The 25,079-nt window shown below is 34.8% G+C and overlaps 1 protein-coding gene across 1 annotated transcript; it reads right to left on the bottom strand.

The window, feature by feature from the left end:
• Positions 1 to 11,609: 11,609 nt before the first annotated feature.
• On the bottom strand, positions 11,610 to 19,748 carry LOC126778926 (uncharacterized). The gene is made up of 5 exons (XM_050502680.1): positions 19,474 to 19,748; positions 17,407 to 17,487; positions 13,666 to 13,764; positions 12,746 to 12,837; positions 11,610 to 11,953 (listed from the first exon to the last, which is right to left on the bottom strand). The coding sequence occupies exons 1-5, from the start codon at positions 19,514 to 19,516 to the stop codon at positions 11,630 to 11,632; spliced, it is 639 nt and encodes a 212-aa protein (XP_050358637.1). The 5' UTR covers positions 19,517 to 19,748; the 3' UTR covers positions 11,610 to 11,629.
• Between the last annotated feature and the right edge of the window lie 5,331 nt (positions 19,749 to 25,079).

Genomic DNA, 25,079 nt, shown 5'->3' with positions numbered 1-25,079 from the left:
ACTAGACTGTATACAAACCATTGCCTTTAAAAAACAAAAAAAAATGTTTACGAAAAAAATAATCAAATTTAAATTTAGAAACATAAATAAAATTTATTAATAGTTATCCAAACATTTTAAAAACAGTTGTGTGTATCGTGTAACTTTTTAATTGCACTTAAACATGACTTTTATAATTAAGCTAATTTCTCACTAAAATGATTAAAAAATAATAACAAATTGTTCAAAAATTTCACTGGAACATCCATTATTAACAACTTAACGAAGACCAAATAATTCAACAAAGAAATATATTTAAAAAAAAAACGCATAAATACCGACAGAAGGAACGAAATAAGCCTAATTACTTGCAATTGAGTATAACGTGTTACAAAATTAATAATACACTCCACAAACCTGTTTCGAACAACAGAAACAACCTTAATTACAAAGTACATAAGGACTATAATCAGAATTTCCACAGATCAAGATATATTTGTACGCAATACTTCCAAGTCCCGCCCAAGAGGTGATTTTTTGTACCAAAATTTTTGGGTTTTAGGCGTGGTTTATATAACTCCCACCCATGTAATTGCGGGTGGAAATTCAACCGAAATCATTAACGTATATAACATAGCATTTAACACGTACCTTCACACGTACACTTTGGATATTTCGAAGGTTTTCGAATAAGGCGATCGATACGTGCCAATATTTTAACAATTGCAAAATTACGAACAATTGCTTTGTAGAAACAACGTCCAAACCATTTAGCGTTAATAAGTCATTGGACAAGGGAACCGATAAGCTCAGTGGCTAGAACAAGTGGACTTATAACTGACGATTGCAGATTCAACACCATTAAATATGGCACGTGTGTAACAAAGCCCGCATTGGAGTAGTATGGTGGAATAAACTCTAAACCAGTTGTGTGTTACTTATTTACGTTTATGTGAATGATAGATAAAGGTACATATAGACAAATTTCGGTTTATATTTTAGATATTTACAAATCATTCATTCTTATTTCTGAGGGACGATAGTTTAGGTAAATCGGAATCCACACTTCTCTTTTACTAATTAGTAATTTTGTACAATGTCTCTAAATGCTTACATATTATTTTATATTAAGGATTGAAATAGTATTTTTTTTTTCAAAATATTTCAAGTTAGGTTCTTATACAAAAAATTGTATAAGAACCTAACTTGAAATAAACAAAAACAAAATCATACAAAAGTATGATTTTGTTTTTAAGTTATTATTATAGTATTATATTTGTTTTTGAAACAATATATACAAATATTATAAATGCGAAATTAAGTCTGTCTATCACGGCAAAACCTCTCAACCGATGTTGATAAAAATGATGAAGCAAGCTTGAAACCAAGGATATGGACATTTTAAATGTAACATCTGCCCTAACACGCGCAGCCGCAGGCGAAAACGAGTATTTTATAGAAGAAAGTGAAATGTATCTACAAATAATACTGTTTGACAGAATTCTGAGAGTAATTTATTGTTCTGTGTATTCATATAAATAATAAATCGAAGAGAAGTTAAGAGTTTTTACGTGAAACTTGTTAACTAAGAAAGAAAAACTTCATTCTCCATCATCATCATCATCGTCCACCGCCGGAAACAGGCCTCCCCAATGCCACGCCACTGCGATCTTGGAAACAAAACTTACATCTTTCTAAAATCCATAACAGACAGACAAAATATGTACCCTTTTCCCCTCTGTTAGTTAAACGATTTTTCATTTCTTGCAGTAGTTAGTTTCGAGCTCTAAAATACAAAGAAAATAGAAATATGAGTAGAAAAACTAATATTCGAAACATGGAAATTCATATGAAATTTTCATTAAATTTTCAATAACGATTATGATCGTTTTTTCGATCTTAGGACGAACACCAGTTGCAAGAATCACTCTAGTAATCTCTAGAATATTTATCAAGTAAGATGTGTCTAGCTGTCGATTTAAACCCATGATATTTCCCATAAAATTCCATTAGTGAAAACATTAAAATAACTCTATCTAAAAGCGAAATTCGTCTATCTGTTACGTATGATTCATACATTAATTTTAAGATATTTTAGGTCAAATTATAAACCAGTTCTACGTTTGAGGTTTCTTTAACAAACTTAAGGTGCTTGTGAATACAAGCTAGTGAGCTAAATATTCATATGACAGTTTTTTGTATATATACTTCTTTGGAATATTAACTTTTGCTTTATTAACTTACCAGCCTCCATTTGAGGAGGAGTTGTGTCGCTATGTCCTTCTCCGTACTGGCAACGGGTATGCAAAATTTTAAGGCCGCTTTAGTTATCAGGTGAAAGTGTCATTCAGTCACTTTCGCATTTATAATATAAATGAGGATTGGAGTACTTGAGTGGATAGTCAAGAAAATTGAGTCTGGTGAAGACCTGGAGTTAATGCCAAAGCTGCTTAGCAGATTGAAATGGTAATGTGCTAGTTACGTATATCGACGGACCGATAACGGCTGGAGCAAACAAGTCGTTGCGGATAGACAAATGCAGCGTAGGACTAGCCAGGAGGAGCGATGACCTGAAGTACCATACCTGATGATGGGACTTGTGCAGGCCGTCTGGGTGGGTACCACCCACTCATCAGATATTGTGCCGCTAAGCAGCAATACTGAGTATTGTTGCGTTCCGGTTTAAAGGATGAGTAAGCCAGTGTAACTACAGGCAAGGAACATAACATCTCAGTTCCCAAGGTTGATGGCGCCTTGGCGATGTAAGGAATGGTTATTATTTCATGCCTCGCCAATATCTATGGGTGGTGGTCACCACTTATTATCAGGTGGCCCATTTGCTCATCCGCACCAACAATATAAAAAAAGTAAGTTTTCCTTTATCAAGGAAAACACCATTGTTTTCCTTTATCACGGCACGATAAACACAAAGTAAGCACAATCTTGCCCGGTTTTAAGCCGGTTTTAAAGATTACTTTTACGTATTCTATGCACTTTTCTCAAAATTAAACCCTTAGAAAAGTCCCAAAAAAAATTTAAAGCAATATTTTCACGTCCTTTTGTATAACTTTAACTTTAACTACATAGACCAAATAAAACCCAAAAAATTATAAAATAAATGTTTTAATATAAGAAAGCTAACGGATATTAAAGATTATTATTATTTTATAAAGATATTAAAAACCAACATTGCTCATTAAATAAATGCTAAAATACGCGACCGAAGTAACGAGCAAGCGCTGGTATGCGTAAAGTTTTCTGATTGAAAATTATGAATACTAGTATGGCTTTTAAAATCCATATCTCTGAGCGATAGTGACATTAACAGCTACTAAGAATAATATTTTGTACTTTACTATGAGCAAAAAATATATTAATAACCGCCATCTCAGCTTCGCAGGACAGATTATATATACATATTGATATGACAAACAAACAAAGACAATATTTTACTTTTTTTTTAGGCCAATTAACGACGAACGCAGAGCAACTATTTTTTTTAAACTAGATAATTTGATTCAAAATTTTTCGCGCCATATATTTTATATTGTTTTTTTTTAGATTCGATTACATTTGTTTTCTAAATAAATTATATTAATATGACTACAAAACTAATGGCCTTTTAACGTTGCTGAGCAGTTTGGTTAAACACAGATTTTTCTCTTTCTATCATTCCGTAAAGGCCTGTGAATGTCCCACTGCTGAGCTAAAGGCCTCCTCTCCCTTTTTGAGGAGAAGGTTTGGAGCTTATTCCACCACGCTGCTCCAATGCGGGTTGGTGGAATACACATGTGGCAGAATTTATATTAATAATACACATAGCAGCTTTCCTCACGATGTTTTCCTTCACCGTAAAACACGAGATGAATTATAATCACAAATTAAGCACTTGAAAATTCAATGGTGCTTGTCCGGGTTTGAACCCACGATCATCGGTTAAGATTTACGCGTTCTTACCACTGGGCCATCTCAGCTTTTTATCATTATTGATGTGAAATTCGAAAGAAAACGATATTGTATAACTAATCAACAGATAAATGACGTTTATAAATGGCTCCCTATTTATTAATTGGCTTAATTACTAAACGTTTTTACGTTACGACGCCGACGTGCGTGCCGACGCTTATATACTTAAATGAAGAATTGAAGTTGCAATCCTCGGTGTATTTAGGTAGTTATGACTTTAGTGTCTCCATTTCATGGGGTGTAACCCACCCCTTCGCACGCGAGCGAAGCCACCAAAATGAACCAGTATATTTACAGGATATCCTAAACTTATACGACAATATTAAGCCAGTATATAGATCATTTTTTACCTACCTAAAAAATATATTAAAAAAAAAATTTAGGGACGCTTTAAAATTCTACATGTAAGTGTTCATAATAGTTTGTTATTCTTGAGAAAATACTCAACATTTTTAATTTATTTGCTGAGAACTTTTGGTAAAACGTAATATCTTATCACCAACACGAATTGACAACATTAAAGTTGTATTCTTTACGTAGCAATGTTAATTTTTTTTTATTATAATTTAATGCAAAACACTTGTTCGGAATGTTGATTCTACCGAGACGAAACCGTTATAAATATTACATATATATGTACAATATATATAATATGCTTTCGTGCTTTCAACTTAAATCACTTGGAAATTCGATATTTGTATATATAATAATAATAGTCCTCTAGACCGATTGTGGCCACGGCGACCAATCTCATGAAAGATTAGCCAACTGCGGAGGATATATTATAGTGCACAAGTGTGTGCGCAAACACAGGTGCACTCTATTCCTTAACTCTCATAATCCGATGGGACGGCAATCCGACACGACCGGAAAGAGTTGAGACGCAGCGCCAACGGCTATTCGTGATTTCCGAGGTACGGGAGTGTACACACTACCAACACCCGGACTCCGGGCTGCTATTGAGAATTTTCGATTGAAAAACTCAGTAACTTTTTTACTTGCCCGACGACCTGGGATTTGAACCCATGAACTCCGGGTCTGCGGCCTTGCGTCTAGCCATGGGCCATAACACATTAGTTCCCAAGGTTGGTGGCAACCAACGAAACGGTTAAAACAAAGTGGTTAATATTTCTAACAGCGCGAAAGTCTGAGGGCACTTACCATGATGGGATCTATTTGCCACATAAAATCGACTAAATATATATATATATATATAATGTAATTCATAATTGCTGCTAAATAAATAACAGTTAAAAATAATCATCTTGTAGGTATGTACGTCCCGCGCCCTGATCACATATCGCCTGATGTATCTATTAAGCATAAGCGGCTTACTGCCGACTTCGATTCCCGGTTGGTTCAAATAAAACTATTACAAAATTTATGGCCTATGATATCAGTGATAGCGATTTTATTTACAAACAAACAGATATAGCTAAACCAGTATTTAATTATATACATTTTTTGATTTCACTGTATATATAAGTATGTTACATATATATGCAGTGGTTTTCGTTGTGTGGTCCTTCGAGCCGGATTATTTGCAATACCTTTGTACTACACACTACTAAACAATTTTTTTTTTCTTTAAACATTACTATTATATATAATATATTATAATGGTTTTCTGGATACATTCCATAAAAGAATTACTAAAATGAAGATAAGCTAAGTAAAACCGTTTTTTTTCCTGTATTATCCTTTTTCACAATAACAAACGCTGTATCTTATAAACATGGGACAGCTAACTTTTATCTCTTAATAAATTGCTTGTAAGTGCCCCTTTGACGTTGTAAGTGAAGAGATTTTGTTTTAAATCAAATACATACATGTTTATTTGTACATTTATATGTTTTATCTTGTTAACTTAAACATTTATAATATCTCGTTTTTTTTTCTTAATTTTCTTTTACATACAAGACTATTTTATTTATTTAACACTTGTTGCACAACATATAAGATAAGAGAAATAGGATACAATCAAAGCAAAAGAAAAATAAAAAATGGTGCGCAACGGCGGTCTTATAGCTTATAGTGATCTCTCACCGACAACCTTTGGTAAAAGAATTTTTATAAGAGAACAGGTAAATGCATTTACATATAAAAAGGAGATACTAAACATACATACCTTACTTGGATATGGACAAATAATAGCTTTTCAAGCGGTATTTAAAAATGCTCAATGAATTCGACTGCCTAATATCTGTGGGTAGTGCATTCCATAGTTTGATGGTTTTTGCAGTAAAAGAGTAGGGTTGTGTCCGGCTGCGTTGGGTAACTAATTTATTATCATGAAAGGTTAAACGAACGCAGGTTGTATGCGCTGTCGCAACCAAGAAATTTAAAGCGTTTTTTGAGGTAAGATGGTGTGTGATCGATATAAAGAATAGAGTAAGAGATAAGGCGTGTAGATTTCTTCGAAGTCTGATTGGCAGCCACTTTAATAGAGATCGGTACTGAGAAACGATCAAACTTTCGCAGACCAAAAATAAATCTTATGGCTATATTTTGCAGCCGTTCTTATTTATTTAGGAGGTCTTCAGTTAAACCCATGTAGCAGACATCAGCATAATCCAGTATTGGTAAGAGGAATGAATTAGGTAAGCTGATCTTAGCCTTGATAGGCAATAGGTTTTTCCATCGCCTTAAAAAATCAATGATAGCGAAAATCTTACGACTCATCTCAGCAATTTGAGGTATCCAGGAAAAGGAAGCATCAAGAAGTATTCCAAGATTTCTAACAGTCTCTTGCATGTGTAATATTTGGCCCTCAAATAAGATTGGAGGTAGATGTATACCTTGGACCCTCGACAGAAGCTTAAGACTGCCAAATATAGCCACTTGCGACTTTCTCGGGTTTACTTGGAGACCGTAACCAATCAGATGTCTTTGCCAAATCATGATTCAAAATTTCAACAGCCTCATCGATACTGTCTAAAGGAGCGGCAACGTAAATTAGTAGATCATCAGCATATAGATGATAAGAGAAAGAAACACGTGAAGAGAGAGTATTAATTAATGTAGAAAAAAGGAGAGGAGAGAGCACACCACCTTGCGGGACACCGGAAGGAATATCTAGATAGGATGAATATTTATTATTAGGCATTATGCATTAGTGTCGGTTAAACAGATAAGAGCGAAACTATTCAATGGTAGTAGAATCTATGTTTAACGATCTTAGGATTGCCAAGCATATGTCATAGTCGATGTTATTAAAGGCATTTGAAAAGTCAAAGAGAGCTAGTATAGTCACGGATTTGTTATCCGATGATCCCTGGCGAATGTCGTCACATACCTTAACAAGAGTTGTAACTGTACTATGGCCTAATCTAAACCCAGATTGAAAAGGGCACAGGATTTTATTAATAGTGAGGAATTGGTTTAGTTGAGACTGAACAACACGTTCCAATACCTTTGAAAAAAATGGAAGAACAGAATTAGGTCTAAAATGAGAAGGAAGCAAAGGATTGGAAACTTTGGGAATAGGAATCACGAGAGCTTTACGCCATACAGAAGGGAAGGCACCATTTAATACAAAATAGTTAAATATATGGCATAAAGTAGGCAAAATAGTTAAGGGTAAGAAGTACAAGTTTTCGACTAATTCCGTCACAACCGATTGCATCTGATTTGATGTATAGTATGTGTTTTTTTTTAATTCTCCCATGGTAACAGGACTGAATTGGAAAGGAGGATAGTCAGGAATTGGCAAAGAATGGAGATAGTTGAGTGTGATGGATTAGTACTGATTGTTTAGGAGCCGAGATGGCCCTGTGGTAAGAACGCGTGAATCTTAACCGATGATCGTGGGTTCAAACCCGGGCAAGCACCACTGAATTTTCATGTGCTTAATTTGTGATTATAATTCATCTCGTGCTTTACGGTGAAGGAAAACATCGTGAGGAAACCTGCGTGTGTCTAATTTCACTGAAATTCTGCCACATGTGAATTCTACCAACCCGCATTGGAGCAGCGTGGTGGAATAAGCTCCAAACCTTCTCCTCAAAAAGAGGAGAGGAGGCCTTTAGCCCAGCAGTGGGACATTCACAGGCTGTTACGGTACGGTACGGTTTAGAGAGGAAGAGGAAATAAAGTGTTTATCAAGATCATCGAGATTGAAATTGGCAGGAAACGTTTCCCGCTGACGCCCTATCCCCAATGATCTCACAAACTGCCAAATCCTAGATGTTCCGATATTTTCGATAGCATTAGTAATTAACTTACGCTGAGCATCACGACAAAGCATACTGCAACGATTTCGCAGCTGCTTTTAGTTTAAATATAAAAAACGGTATTTTTCCCGAGGGATGGAGAAAAGCTCGAATAGTACCAGTTTATAAAAAAGGAGATCGATCGGACATTAAGAACTACCGTCCAATCTCCATCCTTTCCTGTGTTTCTAAGCTGTTTGAGAGCCTTGTGTATCCCTTGCTTAATAAACATTTTAACAACATCATCACACATTCGCAACACGGTTTTAGAGACGGATTATCAGTTCAAACTAATCTAACACATTTTACTTCAGACTTGCTATTAGCGATGGTCCCCTGACCAGATAGATGCTATATTTACTGATTTCAGCAACGCATTTGACAAAGTAAACCATCAAATACTTCTTAAAAAATTACATCAGTATGGCCTTGGAACTACTCTACTTAGATGGTTTCAATCATATTTGACACAAAGATCTCTTACAGTTGCCGTAACTGGGTTTGAATCTCAGATATATTTTGTTAAAGTGGGGTTCCACAGGGCTCACATTTGGGTCCTCTCTTGTTTCTCGTTTTTATAAACGATATAACTGAGAATATAAAGTATTGTAAATGTTCATTGTTGGCTGACGATCTCAAAATATACAAAACATTAAAATCCAATTCAGACATAGATTTAATACAATACGACCTTAACAATATTATTGCATGGTGTCATCTCAACAATATGACTCTTAATGTAGGCAAATGTTTTCATATAAAATTTACTCGTAAGAAAAAAACCGCTTGTTTCTAGTTAATCAATTGAAAATAAAATATTACAAGAGTTATCGCAAATTAAAGAGTTAGGTGTCACTATTGACGGGCGTCTAACTTTTGAACGACTAACTTTAACGAGCCTTTACGAAACATCTTGCTTTTCATGAAAAGGATTTTTCGCACAGACAGTTATACAAAAAACATTTGGCAAAATTTAATATGATTTCTCTTTGACGTAGGCGCGAATTGTTAGAACTTAAATTCCTACACAGTATTATTAACTAAAAGTTAACCAACTCAGAATTAATTGAAAGAATACTTATATCAGTTCCATCTAGGGCACACAGAAGTACTCACACCCACAAAATATTTCATACTCCTAGCGTAAAGTCTCAAATTGGTAAACAAGCTCCCTTAGTAAGGTTGTGTAATAAATATAACAGTAACAGCCTGTGAATGTGAGCCTGCTGAGCTAAGGCCTCCTCTCCCTTTTGAGGAGATGGTTTGGAACTTATTCCACCACGCTGCTCCAATGCGGGTTGGTAGAATACACATGTCTATTTTCATTGAAGTTATGCCACATGCAGGTTTCCTCGCGATGTTTTCCTTCACCGTCAAGCACGAGATGAATTATAATCACAAATTAAGCCCATGATAATTCAGTGGTGCTTGCCCGGATTTGAACCCACGATCGTCGGTTAAGATTCACGCGTTCTAACCACTTTTTTTTCACGCAGTGGAAACCTTCAGAAACCCAGCTCCCATGGGGGGGGAACTGGGTTATGTGGGATTCTTACCCACAAAAACCACTGCGATAGCCGTCCTCGGCACGGATCGGAGAGGCTGCGGGATCGTGTAAATATAACGCATCCGCGGCCTCTCCCGTGCTTTGCTCCGCTCGTGGCTTGGCGGAGCTCTCCTCAGGGGACGTTCTAACCACTAGGCAATCTTGGCTTAATAAATATAACAATATCGTTAAATCAATTCCGGACATTGACATTTTTTGTGACTCTCCCTCAATCTTTAGAAATAAGTTACTTAATAATATAAAATGCATGATTAGTTTTAATTAATACTTTTAATAATTTTTAATTATGATTTCGCCGAATGATTTTTTATTATAACAATGACATTATTTAATTTTGATATATTTTTTAAATTGCTGATAATTTTTTGTTACTTTTAATTTGAATTTGATTAGATGAATCTGTAAGTGCTATGTACACTTGTAATTGACATGCGTATTAGATAAACTATTATAGTAAGTGTGCTATTATAAATAATTAAAAAAGTAATTTCGCCACATGACTATGGTGAGCTTAGACTATGTATTTGTGAAAGATGCATTTAGCTTAATTTTGTTTTGGCAGCAAGGCAAAAAGTCAAGTGCGTCACATGATGATAAGGGGTCACCATCGCTCTTATACATTGGCCCTATACCAATATAAAAACCATTGTTCAAACCGTCAATGCGCCCCTAACATAAGTTCTAAAGTTAGAACGTGTATCTGACAACCTACCACCTACACATGTGGTGGTCAGTTTCACCGCTACAATGGCACTGTAAGATATACAAGTCAATCCTTACACTAAGATCGTCTAAGTGTCATGTCACATGTACGTGGTTCCACTGGCTCACTTTAAACAGGAACACACTAACATTCAAGGTTCACTATGGTAGAATAAATGATAAGTGAGTAGTACCTTCATAGATAAGCTTATAAAACTTTTTTTAAGCAATTATTGTTTAAGATCTCTCAAAGCTGTTAAAAATGTTTAAGGAAAAACCAAATACGCCTTAATTTTTTTTTCAATTTGTGTTAAAAAGTCTTTTAAGTAATATAAATTAGCAGGCGCTATTTCAATAAAAAATTTAAGCATATGACAATTGCTGTTATAAATTACTGACCAATAATTGAAAAGTAAATACTTTTTTCTACAAAATAATCTACTTAATTTTACATACTAAAAGAACGTTTCAGGGAGACTGTAATTTACCATTAATTTTATAAGTTATGGGAAGTTATGAAATTCGCAGAAATAGGAGACCTTAGTGGGTGGTCCCACTCATCAGATATTCTACCGCAAAACAGCAGTACTTGGTATTGTTGTGTTCTGGTTTGAAGGGTGAATGAGCCAGTGTAACTACAGGCAAAAGAGACATAACATCTTAGTTCCCAAGGTTGGTGGCGCATTGGTGATGTAAGCGATGGTTAATGTTTCTTACAATGTCAATGTCTATGGGCGTTGGTGACCAATTATCACCAGGTGGTAATTGGTCGCCTGCCTTATTCTATAATAAAAAATTCTATAAATGTGAAACTGAGTTGGTTTGTTACTCTTTCATGTTTTAAATACGCAACCGTGAACCCTTACGCGCTGGTGAAGCCGCGGGTGGAAACTAGCTTAAAACAAAATTTCAAATTCGTGTTCTGCCTCGTTTTTCTACTAAATAATCGATGAACCGGTACAAAAGTTTGTGGGTTTTACTGTCGAGTATTTCTAAGTAGAAGACAGGAATTTGAAAGTTGACAATATTTGCTACACCTCGGAAAGCACGTAAAATAGTTGGAACTCAAAACAGTCTGGACTCTTTCCAGTCGTGTCGTAGTTAGTCCGCTGTGGCCGAAATCGATCAGGTGGTCTTCGCCAAACCCTACCTCATTACTCTAAATAATAAAATAAAAAATAAGATCCCTAGAAAAATCATTTACTCAATCCAAATCAACATTAGATAAATCTTCCGTTATCTTCTTAACTTCTGCTTCACTTCTCGTCTTTTCCGTCATTTTCTTTGCCTCGTCCTTCTTCTGGCCGTACAGCTTTTTCAAGTTGTCCAGAACGTACTGTGACATGTGTCCTGGCTTCGGCTGATGGATTTCGTATTCTCCCTTATCGTTTTGCACCAGTTCGACCATAGAATCTTCTAGGTTAATGACGTCACCAGGTCTTGACGCTGGACGCTTGACAGGTTTCGGAGGGGATTTCATCTTCTGTGCCCAGTTCTGGAGATATTTCCCTGCATCCGATTGTAGGTACTGTAATTTGGAGAATAATTTTAACCCAATTAGTAAAATAAAATAGATATTATGTTTCTAGCCGTGTAGATCCAATAGATTTACTATCATAAATGGTAAATAAACATTGACCTTGAGCTTAAAAGGCTGCTGATATCAAGTTCTTGGATTCAAAGAGAAGATGACCGAAGTTATGGTGTGCCATCCCATTAGATTATGAGGGAGAGAATAGAGTGATTCTGTGTTTGTAATAATATCCTGGGACTTTATTCACACACGGCCATCTGATCCCAAATTGAGCAGAGCTTGTGCCATGGAAATCAGACAACTGGTATACTACATATACTACTTTTCTTTTGTAAATAAATACTTATATAGATAATTACACCCAGACTTAGAACAAACAGACATGTTCATGCACACAAATGTCTGCCCTGGGTGGGAATCGAACCCACAACCTTCGGCGTGAAAGGCAAGTATCTACCAACCACGCCAAACGGCTCGTCAAATACAATTGTGCACTATAATATCTCCTGTGCAGGTTATTCTTTCTGATCCATATCGGTTGGAAAGAAATGAATCCTTAATATAATTAATAGCAAAAAATTATTGAGTTGAGTATTGTAAATCTTCCTTAATTAACGCTTAGCGGCTGTTTAGTTAAACACTGGTTATACACACAGTTTAGTTAAACACACTTATCTCTTTCTGTCATAATTGATTTGACATTCGATAGAAGAAGACAGCGTTGTTTAACTGAAAAACCAGTAATAAGATTTATAATGGTGGTCGTATGTTTGTGTTATGATATACCTTGTCTTTGTTCTTGTTCACTTTCGCGGGTGGTAGCGGTGGCGCCTGCCGTTTGCTGTTCGCATTGCCGTTTTTGGGGAACGGTTGTCCGGCTGTAATATTAACTAATACATTAGTATACATTGTAAAATATATTTTTAGTATAATATTATATGTATAATACATATATACTGATGTATCTAGAAAAAGGGGGAGAAGGGGATGATGATTCAACAAATATAATTTTCTAACATTAATTTATATATTAATTTTAAATGTATCCCATATCCCTTTCACACTTAAAAAATAAAAGGGGACAGGCAAATGAGCCATCTGATGAAAAGTCACCACAGAGTCTGTATCTGGGTTGTTGGCTGTTAGAGTTGTGCTACTTCATAGCCCTATTGTATTATTGCTACCACCAAGCGTCAAATAATTTCGGTGCCAAAAAAAATTTATGGGCGTGTGTGGGTTATATTATAGCCGAGATGGCCTAGCGGTTAGAACGCGTGAATCTTAACTGATGATCGTGGGTTCAAACCCGGGCAAGCACCACTGAATATTCATGTGCTTAATTTGTGTTTATAATTCCTCTCGTGCTTGACGGTGAAGGAAAACATCGTGGAGAAAACCTGCATGTGTCTAATTTCATTGAAATTATGCAACATGTGTATTCTACCAACCCGCATTGGAGCAGCGTGGTGGAATAACCTCCAAACCTTCTCCTCAAAAGGGAGAGGAGGCATTAGCCCAGCTGTGGGAAATTAACAGGCTGTTACTGTGTGTGGGTTAAACCTAACGTAGTATAGTTGTAAAATTAAACAAAGCGCTCTCCTTCCACATATACTAGTCGAACTACTGGTAGCTCGGTCGGTCTCAACCTTATATAGCTCGAAAATAGGTGGTTATTGTTTTTCTTTAAATAATTTTGTTGATCTTACTGAGATTCATAGTGTTCGTCTGAGGCCCAAGTTCCAGCATCACCTGGAAGTCCGCATGGTTCCCGAAGGCGAAGCCAAAACCTATCCTCGAATCGGTTCCTGTAAAAAATAAACATTGACATTATAAACGAGGTAGAACATTTATTCCAATGGATAGTCTGATTACTGCTGGAGTACTGCCTGACTTTTGCCTGACTATTGCTTAACTGTTGCTTGACCATTAACTGACTGTATCCTGACTATATCTTGACTATTGTCTGATGACACTCGCTGTATGTACGACCAGCAGGATCGTCTGGTAGGCAGTGTTTAAATAAGCAATAAATTAGTCCTAAGCCACATATATTTATTATTTTTTGATACATATTTTTTTCATAAAAATAAATATACGCGTCGACCGTATTAAATGCTTTTGTTGTAGTCGTAGTATGTCCTAACTCTTTGATGTTTAAATTAAAACTTAAATGATCAATAAAAAAAGTTTTTTCATTTTTTATATAAATGTTTGTATCTTATTTCACCACGCTAAGTATATGTGGGTTGGTGGATACACGTGTGACAGTTTTTCTAAAGACACATACAAAACACTCCATGATGTTTTTTTCAATCACCGCAAATAACTAAATTGAAGCACATGAAAATTCAAAGAAGCCCGGGGTTAAAACCCACAACCATCGGCTAAGATTCACGTGTCATCCATCTATTTTGATTCAATCGGATTCGAACTCAAATCATCCATAACATTTGTAGAAATGTTAAAAAAAAGCTAAATGCAATCTGATGAAAAACTGACAGACGTTTCCTGGTAATTCTTACTGTAACCTAAATCTAGTTTTGATCAACCGCCGAACTAGTTTAAACCAGATTTGACTGGTTACTTTAAATATTGCACATATCAATGATAAATTCAATAATTATTATAGCTTAAGTTAAAGGAAATGAACGGAACTTTTATTTGACCTTGTAATATAAATTATGCTATTGTACATAAGTAATATATTTAATTACATAGCGATTTAAGCTTAATATGGTGTGTTATTCCGTATGAATATTTAATACTTAAATATATAATTAAATATATTTTTTATATAACATACTTCGATTATATATATTTTTTAATTTAATTATTTATAAATATGTCAGTTTTAATAATGTTGTTTCCGGCATTACTCATAAACTAATTGTCCAATTGACGGAACTCTGTTATAATACCAACTTTTGCAACGACGTACTTTTTTTATAGAATAGGAAGGCGGACGAGCGTATAGGCCACCTCATGGTAAGTGGTCACCACCACCCATAGACATTGGCATTGTAAGAAATGTCAACCATTGCTTACATAGCCAATGCGCCACCAACCTTGGGAACTAAGATTTTATGTCCCTTGTGCCTGTAATTACACTGGCTCACTCACCCTTCAAACCGGAACACAACAATATCAAGTATTACTGTTTTGCGGTAGAATATCTGATGAGTGGGTGGTACCTACCCAGACGAGCTTGCACAAAGCCCTACCACCAGTACTGTTCTTAAGACGCCCTATTTATTTATTATTCTTCAATTAAACAATAGTTTGTATAAGGACCATTTGTGACCGACGAATGCCCTTGAAATTAAAAGGAAACATTTATAAGACCGTCATTATGCCTGTCGTGATGTATGGCTCTGAATGTTGGGCAACAAAAGAAGAGGCTGAATACATGTGGCGGAGATGCGAATGTTAAGAGGGACGTGTGCTGTAGCTAGAATGGACAAGATAAGAAACGATCAGAGGAAGTCTGAGAGTAGCACCAATAGTTGAAAAGTTGAAGAGTTGTAGATTAGCGTGGTATGGGCATGCGATAAGGAGGTATGAAAGGCATGTTATCAAAAGGGTGATGAGTATGAATGTTGGTGGATATTGGGGACGGGGGAGGCCGAAGAAAATATGGATGAATTGCGTAAGAAAGGACATGTTTATGAAAGGGGTAAGTGCTGAGATGACGACCCCACGTAGTGGAATAAGGGCAGGAAGAAGAAGAAGAAGATTTACTATACAATAGTTTATACAAGCTGTCCGTCCTGGCATCGAATAGAATAATGGTTTAGTACATAAAACGTTTGCTAAGAATTTTGTGAACCAAATTTCGCACCAATATCTCCATTCTTCAAGAACACGGCATCAAACAGCGCCTTTCGGCGCTGGTTCGAAAGAGCATACTAACATTTTTTGAACACGTCTCCCATAAAGGAGACTTCATTGAGCGCCATGTTATTTAAGGCAAGGTGGCATCAGACCACGTGGAAGGACGCCCATGCGATGGACCAATTAAAAACAACTGTTGGCGGTCCTTTGCATGAATGCACCAGGCTCACCACTAACAGGGACATATGGCGAAGGCTCGTGAGGCGAATAACATCAGCGCCATAAAATAATACTCCATGGCGACCACGACCGCTCTGACAAGAGTGTCACAACGAAGAAGAAGTCATAAAGCGTTTACATAGCAATACATATAACTCATTGGTTTACGCAAAAGCTCTCAGTCGGCATGATTTTTTCTAACATCTTCATCTTGTATCTTCAATGACTTATACACCTAAACCTTCCTAATAAATCCCTCCGTCCGTTGGTGAAAACCGTTTGAAAAACCGTTCGGTTGTTTTTGAGTTTAACGCGGCCATACAGACAAAATTGTGTTTATAATTCATCTCGTGCTTAACGGTGAAAGAAAATATCGTGAGGAAACCTGCATGTGTCTAATTTCATTGAAATTCTGCCACGTATGTATTCTACCAACCCGCATTGGAGCAGCGTGGTGGAATAAGCTCCAAACCTTCTCCTCAAAAGGGAGAGAAGGCCTTAGCCCAGCAGTGGGACATTAACAGGCTGTTACTGTATACAGACAAAAACGGTAGGGTTATTTTGTAATATGTAGTGATTACTTTGTTGTTTTTAGATTTATATACATCTTTATAACTCAGAGTGATGTTTGTAATAAATCTCTCTATGTATATAACTAACTATATTCGTTTCTTAAATACCTTCGAGTATTTAATATATGTAATTAATATTCTAATTAACTAATACACCGTTTATACTAATTATAATTGATTCTTAAAACAATGTTTCGCAAATTCGAATTAGCTAACCTTTATAGTAATTATGTTACTGGAAGGTAATTAAGTTTTCTAAAGTTCGACAAGAGTTGGTAATAAAGCCGCGGACACACGAGTTATCAAAATCAAAATGTTCTTTATTCAAATAGGTTCGTATGAGCGTTCGATTTAACATATTATATTTAGTTAGTTGGTTCCACGAACACGATACTAAAGAGAACCTGGGAATAAAACCTATATGAATCCAAATAGAAACATTTAGTATTACCAGTTTTGAAGATAAGCTCGGATAAACAGACAGACCAAAAATAATGGTTGTTTTGTTTTATTTTTAGTAAATAGCAATTTTTTTCATTTGTTTAGATTTTATATCCAAACATGAAACACTCTGTATTTTAACACAAAAAGAACGTTTCTTTTTGTGTTTAAATATTGTAAGCTTTAATTTAATATGTGTGGATTTAATCTTATTATTAAGCCAGTTCCATACAACCGATTGAATCGAAATTGCACACGATATATCGCAACTCTTGATAATAGTATTTACATTTTTTTGTTACGATGAATAAATTAAGAGTATTTAAGTTTTTATATTTTTTATTATTTTACGAACTTGATAACTTATTCTTATTATATAATTACCTTTCTTTATGGGAGGGATGTTAGAATACGCCACAGATAACAAAGACGGTAGCTCTTCCGGTATGATGACGCCGCATGACACTGGAACAAAACACTATTGTTAAGTCTAGCGTTGGCAACGTTTTGTTGGATTATAGTAAGCAGCGGTGGATTTACCAGCTTTGAGTAGGCTTGAGCCTAGGGCGGCAGATTTGAATGGCCAATTTAGGGACCAAAGTTTTTTTAATTACCTTCGTTACAACTGAGACAACGACACCATAAAAAAAGTCTTAAGAATTTAACAATGAATTTTCCTACATCCTTTTCACTGTACATGCGACATATATAAGCTTATTTCGCTTTTTTTTTGCTCCTATATATTATTATATATAGGAGCAAAAACTCAACAGCCAAACTTAGTGAATATGTAACGCTACTGATAGTAAGCATAATATATCCCTTTTAAGTGTTATAAACTTGTACTGACGTAGCCGTTATTTCACGAAGGGGGTGTTGCGTCAAATCGAAACGATCCCATAGCTTCTCTTATCCGTGCCGAAGATTACCATCAGGACTTTTAGTTGATAAGATTTCCTCATACCCAAGATACTCTTTCCAATCAGATTATGAAAGTGAGGGAGTAAAGAGCGCACATGTGTTTGTACACATGTGCGCACTATAATATGTGTCACATCACTAATCTCGCAAGACAATTGCCACTGTAGCCGAAATCGGTCAAGAGATTATCATTATTCAAGTGAATGTAACGTGGATAGAGAAAAGTGTAATTACAGGCACAAGGGACGTAACATCTTAGTTCCCAAGGTTGGTGGCGCATTGGTGATGTAAGCGATGGTAAACATTTCTTACAATGCCAATGTCTATGGGCGTTGGTAACAAATCATCATCAGGTGGCCCATATGCTCGTCCGCCTTCCTTTTCTATATAAAAAAGTAAATTTACAACGCAACAAAAGCCCCATGATAACCCTCATCTTATTTTATGAGATGTTGTTGTATATTCCACCACGTTGTACCAATTGGGGTGATGACGTAAAATTATACTCAACACATAAATGTTTCTTTGCATTACTTCACCGTTGCATTTAAACCACAAATTAAGAACGTGAAAATTCACTTGCACTTCCTGATTCTAACCCACTATTTTCGCTTAAAATCTTTGCGTATTACATACAAAAACTGTTCTCAACAACAAAAATTAAATAAATATTATCAGAGCAAGACAGACACTTTAATATATTAATATAAATTTTATATAAAAGTAAATAAATATAAAAGTATTAATTATATATTTTTTTATTTATATTATGAATACAGTTCAATCAGTTCAAAAGAATAGCGGATACACCGATGATCACATTGGCCTTAACGTAAAATGGGGTTATTTTATTAAATGAACACTTCGAAACAATTCCTTTGTCCGCTAATGTATATAACTTTTGTTTATGAATCATTGTTTTTGACTAATTTAATTTTTTTATTGCGTCTTTATATTGACGAAAAATCGTAAATTAGCTGCAGAAACATTAATATTATGATTGTATTTCATATTTTATTTATAAAAAAAACATATTCTATCATATATTTTTCTAATAGAGAATTAAATTAAAAAAATATTGATAACCCATATATGTTACTATTATATGAATTTTAAAGTCACAGAATAAATTAATTAACATATGAAAATCGTATTATTTCGAAAATAAATTTGGTTGCTTAAAATAGATTAAATAAATTTAAAAAAAATTGTAAGTTATAAATTCCAAATATGTAAATATATATATATCACAATTGATAGTTGATCAATTAATTTTAGCAATTATTATTTGCTTTGATAAAAAAAAAAGTATAGTCATGTCTTATACGTTAACTTTGTAGCAAATAATTACATTTTATAATTACAGTAATGTTTCGGCATTCACGTAACTTGCCTTCAACTATTGACGCGTAGCGATTAAATTCCTTAATTTGATTTTGTAAAGTTTTTTATACAGTAAAAAAAATATTCATTATTGTAAAAATAAGGTAATTTAGAAAAAGCCCAAATAATAAATAACAGGAACCATACCAAAGGAAAGCAGAGCCGAGAAAATAACGAGTTTAATTTCCATATTGATTATTCATGCACCATTTAGTTTTTAAATCATTTTCACAACACTTCACAGATAAAAAAAAATAAACGAACTGTCAACGTTGGGTTTTGCCGCCAACTGACCGCAGAACCATATGATAGCAACTTTCACTATTGCGACAAGGATTTATCTAATATTAGCGACGTATAAATTAAAACCGTATTATGTAATGAATTAAGGTCACATTCTTTTGACGTGATTCATTCTTTAGGTCTTTTTGTCATTTGTGATTCCATGAGAACGAAATTCAAAATGTTTTGTCTGTAATGCAAAAATAATTACTAATTTTCATCAACTTTATTCCGTTGACTTAAGGTTGCTTTTAAATAACAATACCGTATGTATTGTATGTGTGTGTTTCCATTCACCTTTGCAAACGAAACGATGAATTAACTTAAGTTGAATACAAATGTCTTTTAATTTTCATTCTTAGTTCATTGTAATACGACATATTTTAATTTGTCAAAATTTTGTAGTTATTATTTTTTACGTTTCAAATACCACCACTTTCATATTTGTGAAACCAGGAGTGGTGGATGTTTTCCTACTATCATAGAAAGCTTACACAGGGTTTAATAACTTTTAACGTATGTTGACACAGTGCAACAATATATTTTCGGTGCTTTAAAATTGAAATCGCTTCCGCCTCTATTTAGAAAGATATTTGGAATTCAATTTGAATAATTAAAAAAAACATGCCTAAAGCATTGGCGTTTTAACTTTTGGGACTATATTAGTTAAAAAATATAATATACTATACATATCTAGCTGTCCGTTCCGATTACCTACGGGTGAAATAAGATTTTCAATAACTTCTTGACTTGACCGGGTAAAGGGGGGAAGTCCCGAGTACACAAGCTGACAGGAAGAACTCTCTCTTTTTTTTTGGACGGTTTAGATTGTCCCTTCAACATACAAACAAACTTTAATCAAAATCGGTTCAGCCGTTTAGTAAGAGTTCAGTGACATACGTACAGAATTATATATATAAACGAATGCACACATACATAATATGTCTGTGACAAATGACAATTCATTAGGAATGTGGTGTCTGTTGGTGATACACTAATTAATTTGTATGCAATCGATTTTTCGTGACTTTAATTACTGTACTGTGATGATGATGATGATGTGAGATGTCGGATGGCATTCTACTAATTGATATATTCTCCGACCTGCACTGGATTTACGGAATAGTCGCAGATTAAGTGTTTTTAATATATATAAAATAGGCAGGCGGACGGGCAATTAGGCCACATGATGGTAAGTGTTCATCGCCCATAGACATTGGTGTTGCAAGAAATATAAACCATTGCTTAGAACGCCAATACGCGAATTGAGAACAAGATGTTATGTCAATCGTACCTGCAGTACACTGGCTCACTCACCCTTCAAACCGAATTGTACTTCTTACGTTATTTAACCGAATGTTATTATAAATAAAAAGTCTTTGCTTATATATTTATCTGTTGACCGTTTACTACTACAAACGCAAAAACGTCTCCGAGCTGATTTTACTGAATATGAGAACCTATATCGACGGGCCGGTTGGCGTGGTTGGTAGATACTTGCCTTTCACGCCGAAGGTTGTGGGTTTGATTCCCACCCAGGTCAGATATTTGGTGCATGAACATGTCTGTTTGTCCTGAGTCTGGGTGTTATTATCTATATAAGTATGTATTTACAAAAAAAAGTAGTATATGTAGTATATCAGTTGTCTGTTTTACATAGTACAAGCTCTGCTTAGTTTGGGATCAGGCGGCCGTGTGTGAATAATGTCCCAGGATATTATGTATATCCTGCATAACTCGAAAGACAAAATTAAACCCAACTTTTATCACTTACATTGAAGAAGCTGATAGGTTCTTTTTTATATTTAATTAATACATAAGTAATACATAAATAGTGTTAGTTACACACGCGGACAAAGACAAACCGTTCTTCTAACATCACAAAAAATGATAAATGGTTACCTTTTGTTTGTGATATATTATGTGTTGATTATTCTTAATTACTGTGGGAATATATTACTTAGGTAATTCGCAAAACCTAACAATAATTCTTACATCATTCCTTGTTTGTCCCCCATAACCGACAGACCGCTAATGTTTAACATTTGACAGCAAAAACCGTTAAATAAATGTCAAAAATGACATCTGTATTTCTTATCTGTGTCGTTATTTTGATTTTGGAGTGTGAGTATTTATCTATTATTTATTATATTTAATTAGTATATCTGATCGTTTAATTATGATATATAATTTTATTTTAGATATGATTGCAAATTATTGTAATTAGGAGTTTTTTTTATACCATTTCTTAACTTTGGTTTTCTTGACTCTACGCATTCGTGCCTTATTCATTCGATTGTTAATTCTGATTATATTTTTAAAAATAATTTATGTGTGTTTATGGTCACTTGTGTGCTCATTATTCTTTCAATCGCCACAGAGAAACAATTTTAATTCGTAAATAAATGTTGCTTATAAATAAAATTAAAACAAAAATATGAATCTATGAAAAGTTGATGGTGTAACAATCTAATTGCATCTTTTTAAGATAATTTTGTGGCGATACAATACAATATATTATAAAGAATTAACGCCATTGCTTGTATCCTGTGCCATTGGCTATACCTTGGTCGAAATTAATTCAGAGAAATACACCTGTCTCGCTGATGTAGCTGCTAGCTTATAATGCTGCAAATCTCCAGGTCCCGTATTTGAATCCAGAGCTAGATCGGGATAAATTTGAATTACGAGGCAAAAACACACAATAGTTTTTGCCTCGAAATTTATCCAAATAGATATATAGATAAATAAATCTTGATCCTGGTTTATCTCCGATAATGTCTTGGATTGTCATCTGTGAGAGTGAAGGAGTAGAATCTCTCCATTATGATAATCTTCTGGGCAAATATCTAGTTTTAAGATTGATCGCTGCTAGCCGTTATTCTCCTCGATAGACGTGACAACCGCACGCATTTTGCATAGCACCTCCATTACGACACCTCCTATATGACCCTTAGGAAACTTGTCACGCTGTGCCCCTCCGTAGGCTTCCTTTTCTCAGCTTTCTCAGTACTCCGCCTATGAACCTGTAACGTTGTCAAGGCTAGTAGGGCAAAAATCAATACAATATATAGAAAAAAAACACTTGAATTCGGTGATCAGACGAAAATCGGTGTATTTAATGGTATGGACGTTGGCTACACTTGTGGATGGACAACACAGAAATCCGTTGATAGCACAAGCCTGCTCACTGACGAGGCCAGATGCAGAAAAAAGGCCGTAAGTTGTTCAAGAGAACTTCATTAATATTTTATTCATTTATTTATGGACAACTGGCTACCCGACCCAGCTTCGCCCGGGTAGAATAAGGGTCTACAATAAACGTTTATCTTTAAGAACAAACTCCAATGTAAAATTATTGTATCTTCATTTTATGTTTGGGCCAGGAACCTTCACAGCCGAAGATAAATATTTCGTTATTAAAATTCGTTTTATGTTCAACGTTCAAAAAACCTTCTATTTAAATATTTTTCATGTCCTGGTACTTATTACGCAAACATTTGACCGAAATTTAAAAAAAAAAACAATACTTACAAGGCGCGTTTATGCACATGTTAGCGTGTCAAGGCTTCGCGTGGAGTAACCAACGATTACACAAAGTAAAAATTGTGTACAAGAACTCTTTGCTGTTCGTTCGTTTAAACTTTAAACACTAAACACACAAACATTCGCTTCGCTCGGGTTCATTTACATTTTTTATAACTTGAATTGCTTCATTAGTAAATTGTTTATTTTAAGTGTTTAAGTTTAATCATATTGTAATTTATTTTAGATAATAATATTATATAATAATAATAATATTAAGCATCCAGAAGTGAAACTGCTTTTATAAAAACCTCGAATTGATATTTTTAAAAATAGAACACCAAATCAATGAGATACAAATTGATGTAAATAACTCACTCAATTATTCTTAAAAATCCAAATAACAATAATGAATTAATTACTTTACCTTTCTGCCCACAAACGAAATGGCGGTATTAAATTAGTGCGCGTCTTTTTTTAACAACGCTGTTGTATGGATCAAGGAATCTCCTAATGTGAAAGTGCTTTGTTATTTTGTCGTTGTCATGCTTTCTCGTTTTATTTGCTTAAACAATTGACATACGGACAGTTTGAGATAATTAAATATTTGTTTTGTTTCGCAATAACGGAAAATATATAATAAATCTTATGGCCCGCGGTTGCGCTCGCGTTAAAGGGGTAGCGGGTAGGTGTTACGAATGAAAAGTAGTCTATGTCCTTTCTTGGGGTTATTGCTTCATATAAACAGACAGACAGAGTTACTTTCGTTTATACTATTAGTATATATGTACATATTTGCCTAATGTTCGTTGTTATAAGTGTGAAATAAAAAACAAGTACTCCGATATATATGAACTATATTTAATAACGATCAAAATTTAAGATTACACGTGCGTTAGAGGCGAAGTTCGCATAGTTACTCTGGAGCGCGTTAGCGTGCTGAGAACATTGTGCAAACAAATCAAAAATGCTAACGCGCAATAATAAATATAAATAGTATAGGTTGGCACATATAAATCAAGAATTTGTCCTTTTATGGGACTAGCCATAACAAATTAAATCACTATAACGCTCGAGGTTGATTATCAAGACATCAAGCATCTACCTTCGTTGTTGAGGTATCAGATTATAGTTACATATAAGTTTCATTTTGATACGATACTTACAAGTAGGTTAAGTTAAGATTATTGGGTTATATTTCTTAACATTGATTGTGTTCGCCATTAGTTATTATTTTTATGTTGACCAACATTTTCAGTAACTAAATGAAGCGATGATGCCTGTCACTGTTGGAATATAAGTCATTTTGTGATGTGGCATTTTTGTACAAATCCAGAATGTGGGATAAAAATTATCATGCGTGCGGCTTTTGTGTTAGGTAATTGTGTAAAGCGGCTCGTCATACTGGTGACTGGGTCACCAATTAGGAAGGCTAATATTAAAACGCAACCGAGATAAGGAAAGCTCAGAGACGAACATCCTTATCCTTCAGTTTAGGAGGCTATAAGAATGGGGGCGCTATGCAAAACACATGCGGGAAGGAAACTTTCGTTGCAAGCTCGAGACCTTCCAGTGAACACCGTATCAAGGCTTAAATTACTTTTTAATACATAAATTTAAAGACATTTGACTAACTTTTAACTTAAAGGATCCAGAACATTATTGAAACGTTGTGAAATAATCGGGAAGCTTAGTAACCTATTTTAATTCCAGGCTCCCAATCCAGTTGCTTTTTCTTTATTGTTCCTGAGGATGTAGCGATGGGCTTCACTGCGTACTACGGATTTGCTCCAAGGATTTTTAAAGGTATCAATGCACCTTTAACTATTAACTAGTTAAAGACGCACCATACTGCTTGTTAAACATTAAAAAAAACCGTATTGCTATGTTATTTTATAAGGCGCAAATAGTAACGGTTTGACTAAAAAACCTCAGCACAAAAGTTT

The sequence above is a fragment of the Nymphalis io genome, chromosome 27 (assembly GCF_905147045.1).
Source record: "Nymphalis io chromosome 27, ilAglIoxx1.1, whole genome shotgun sequence".
Lineage (NCBI taxonomy): Eukaryota > Metazoa > Arthropoda > Insecta > Lepidoptera > Nymphalidae > Nymphalis > Nymphalis io.
The sequence above is the reverse complement of the archived record's forward strand: the minus strand, read 5'-3'. Positions and strand labels throughout refer to the sequence as shown.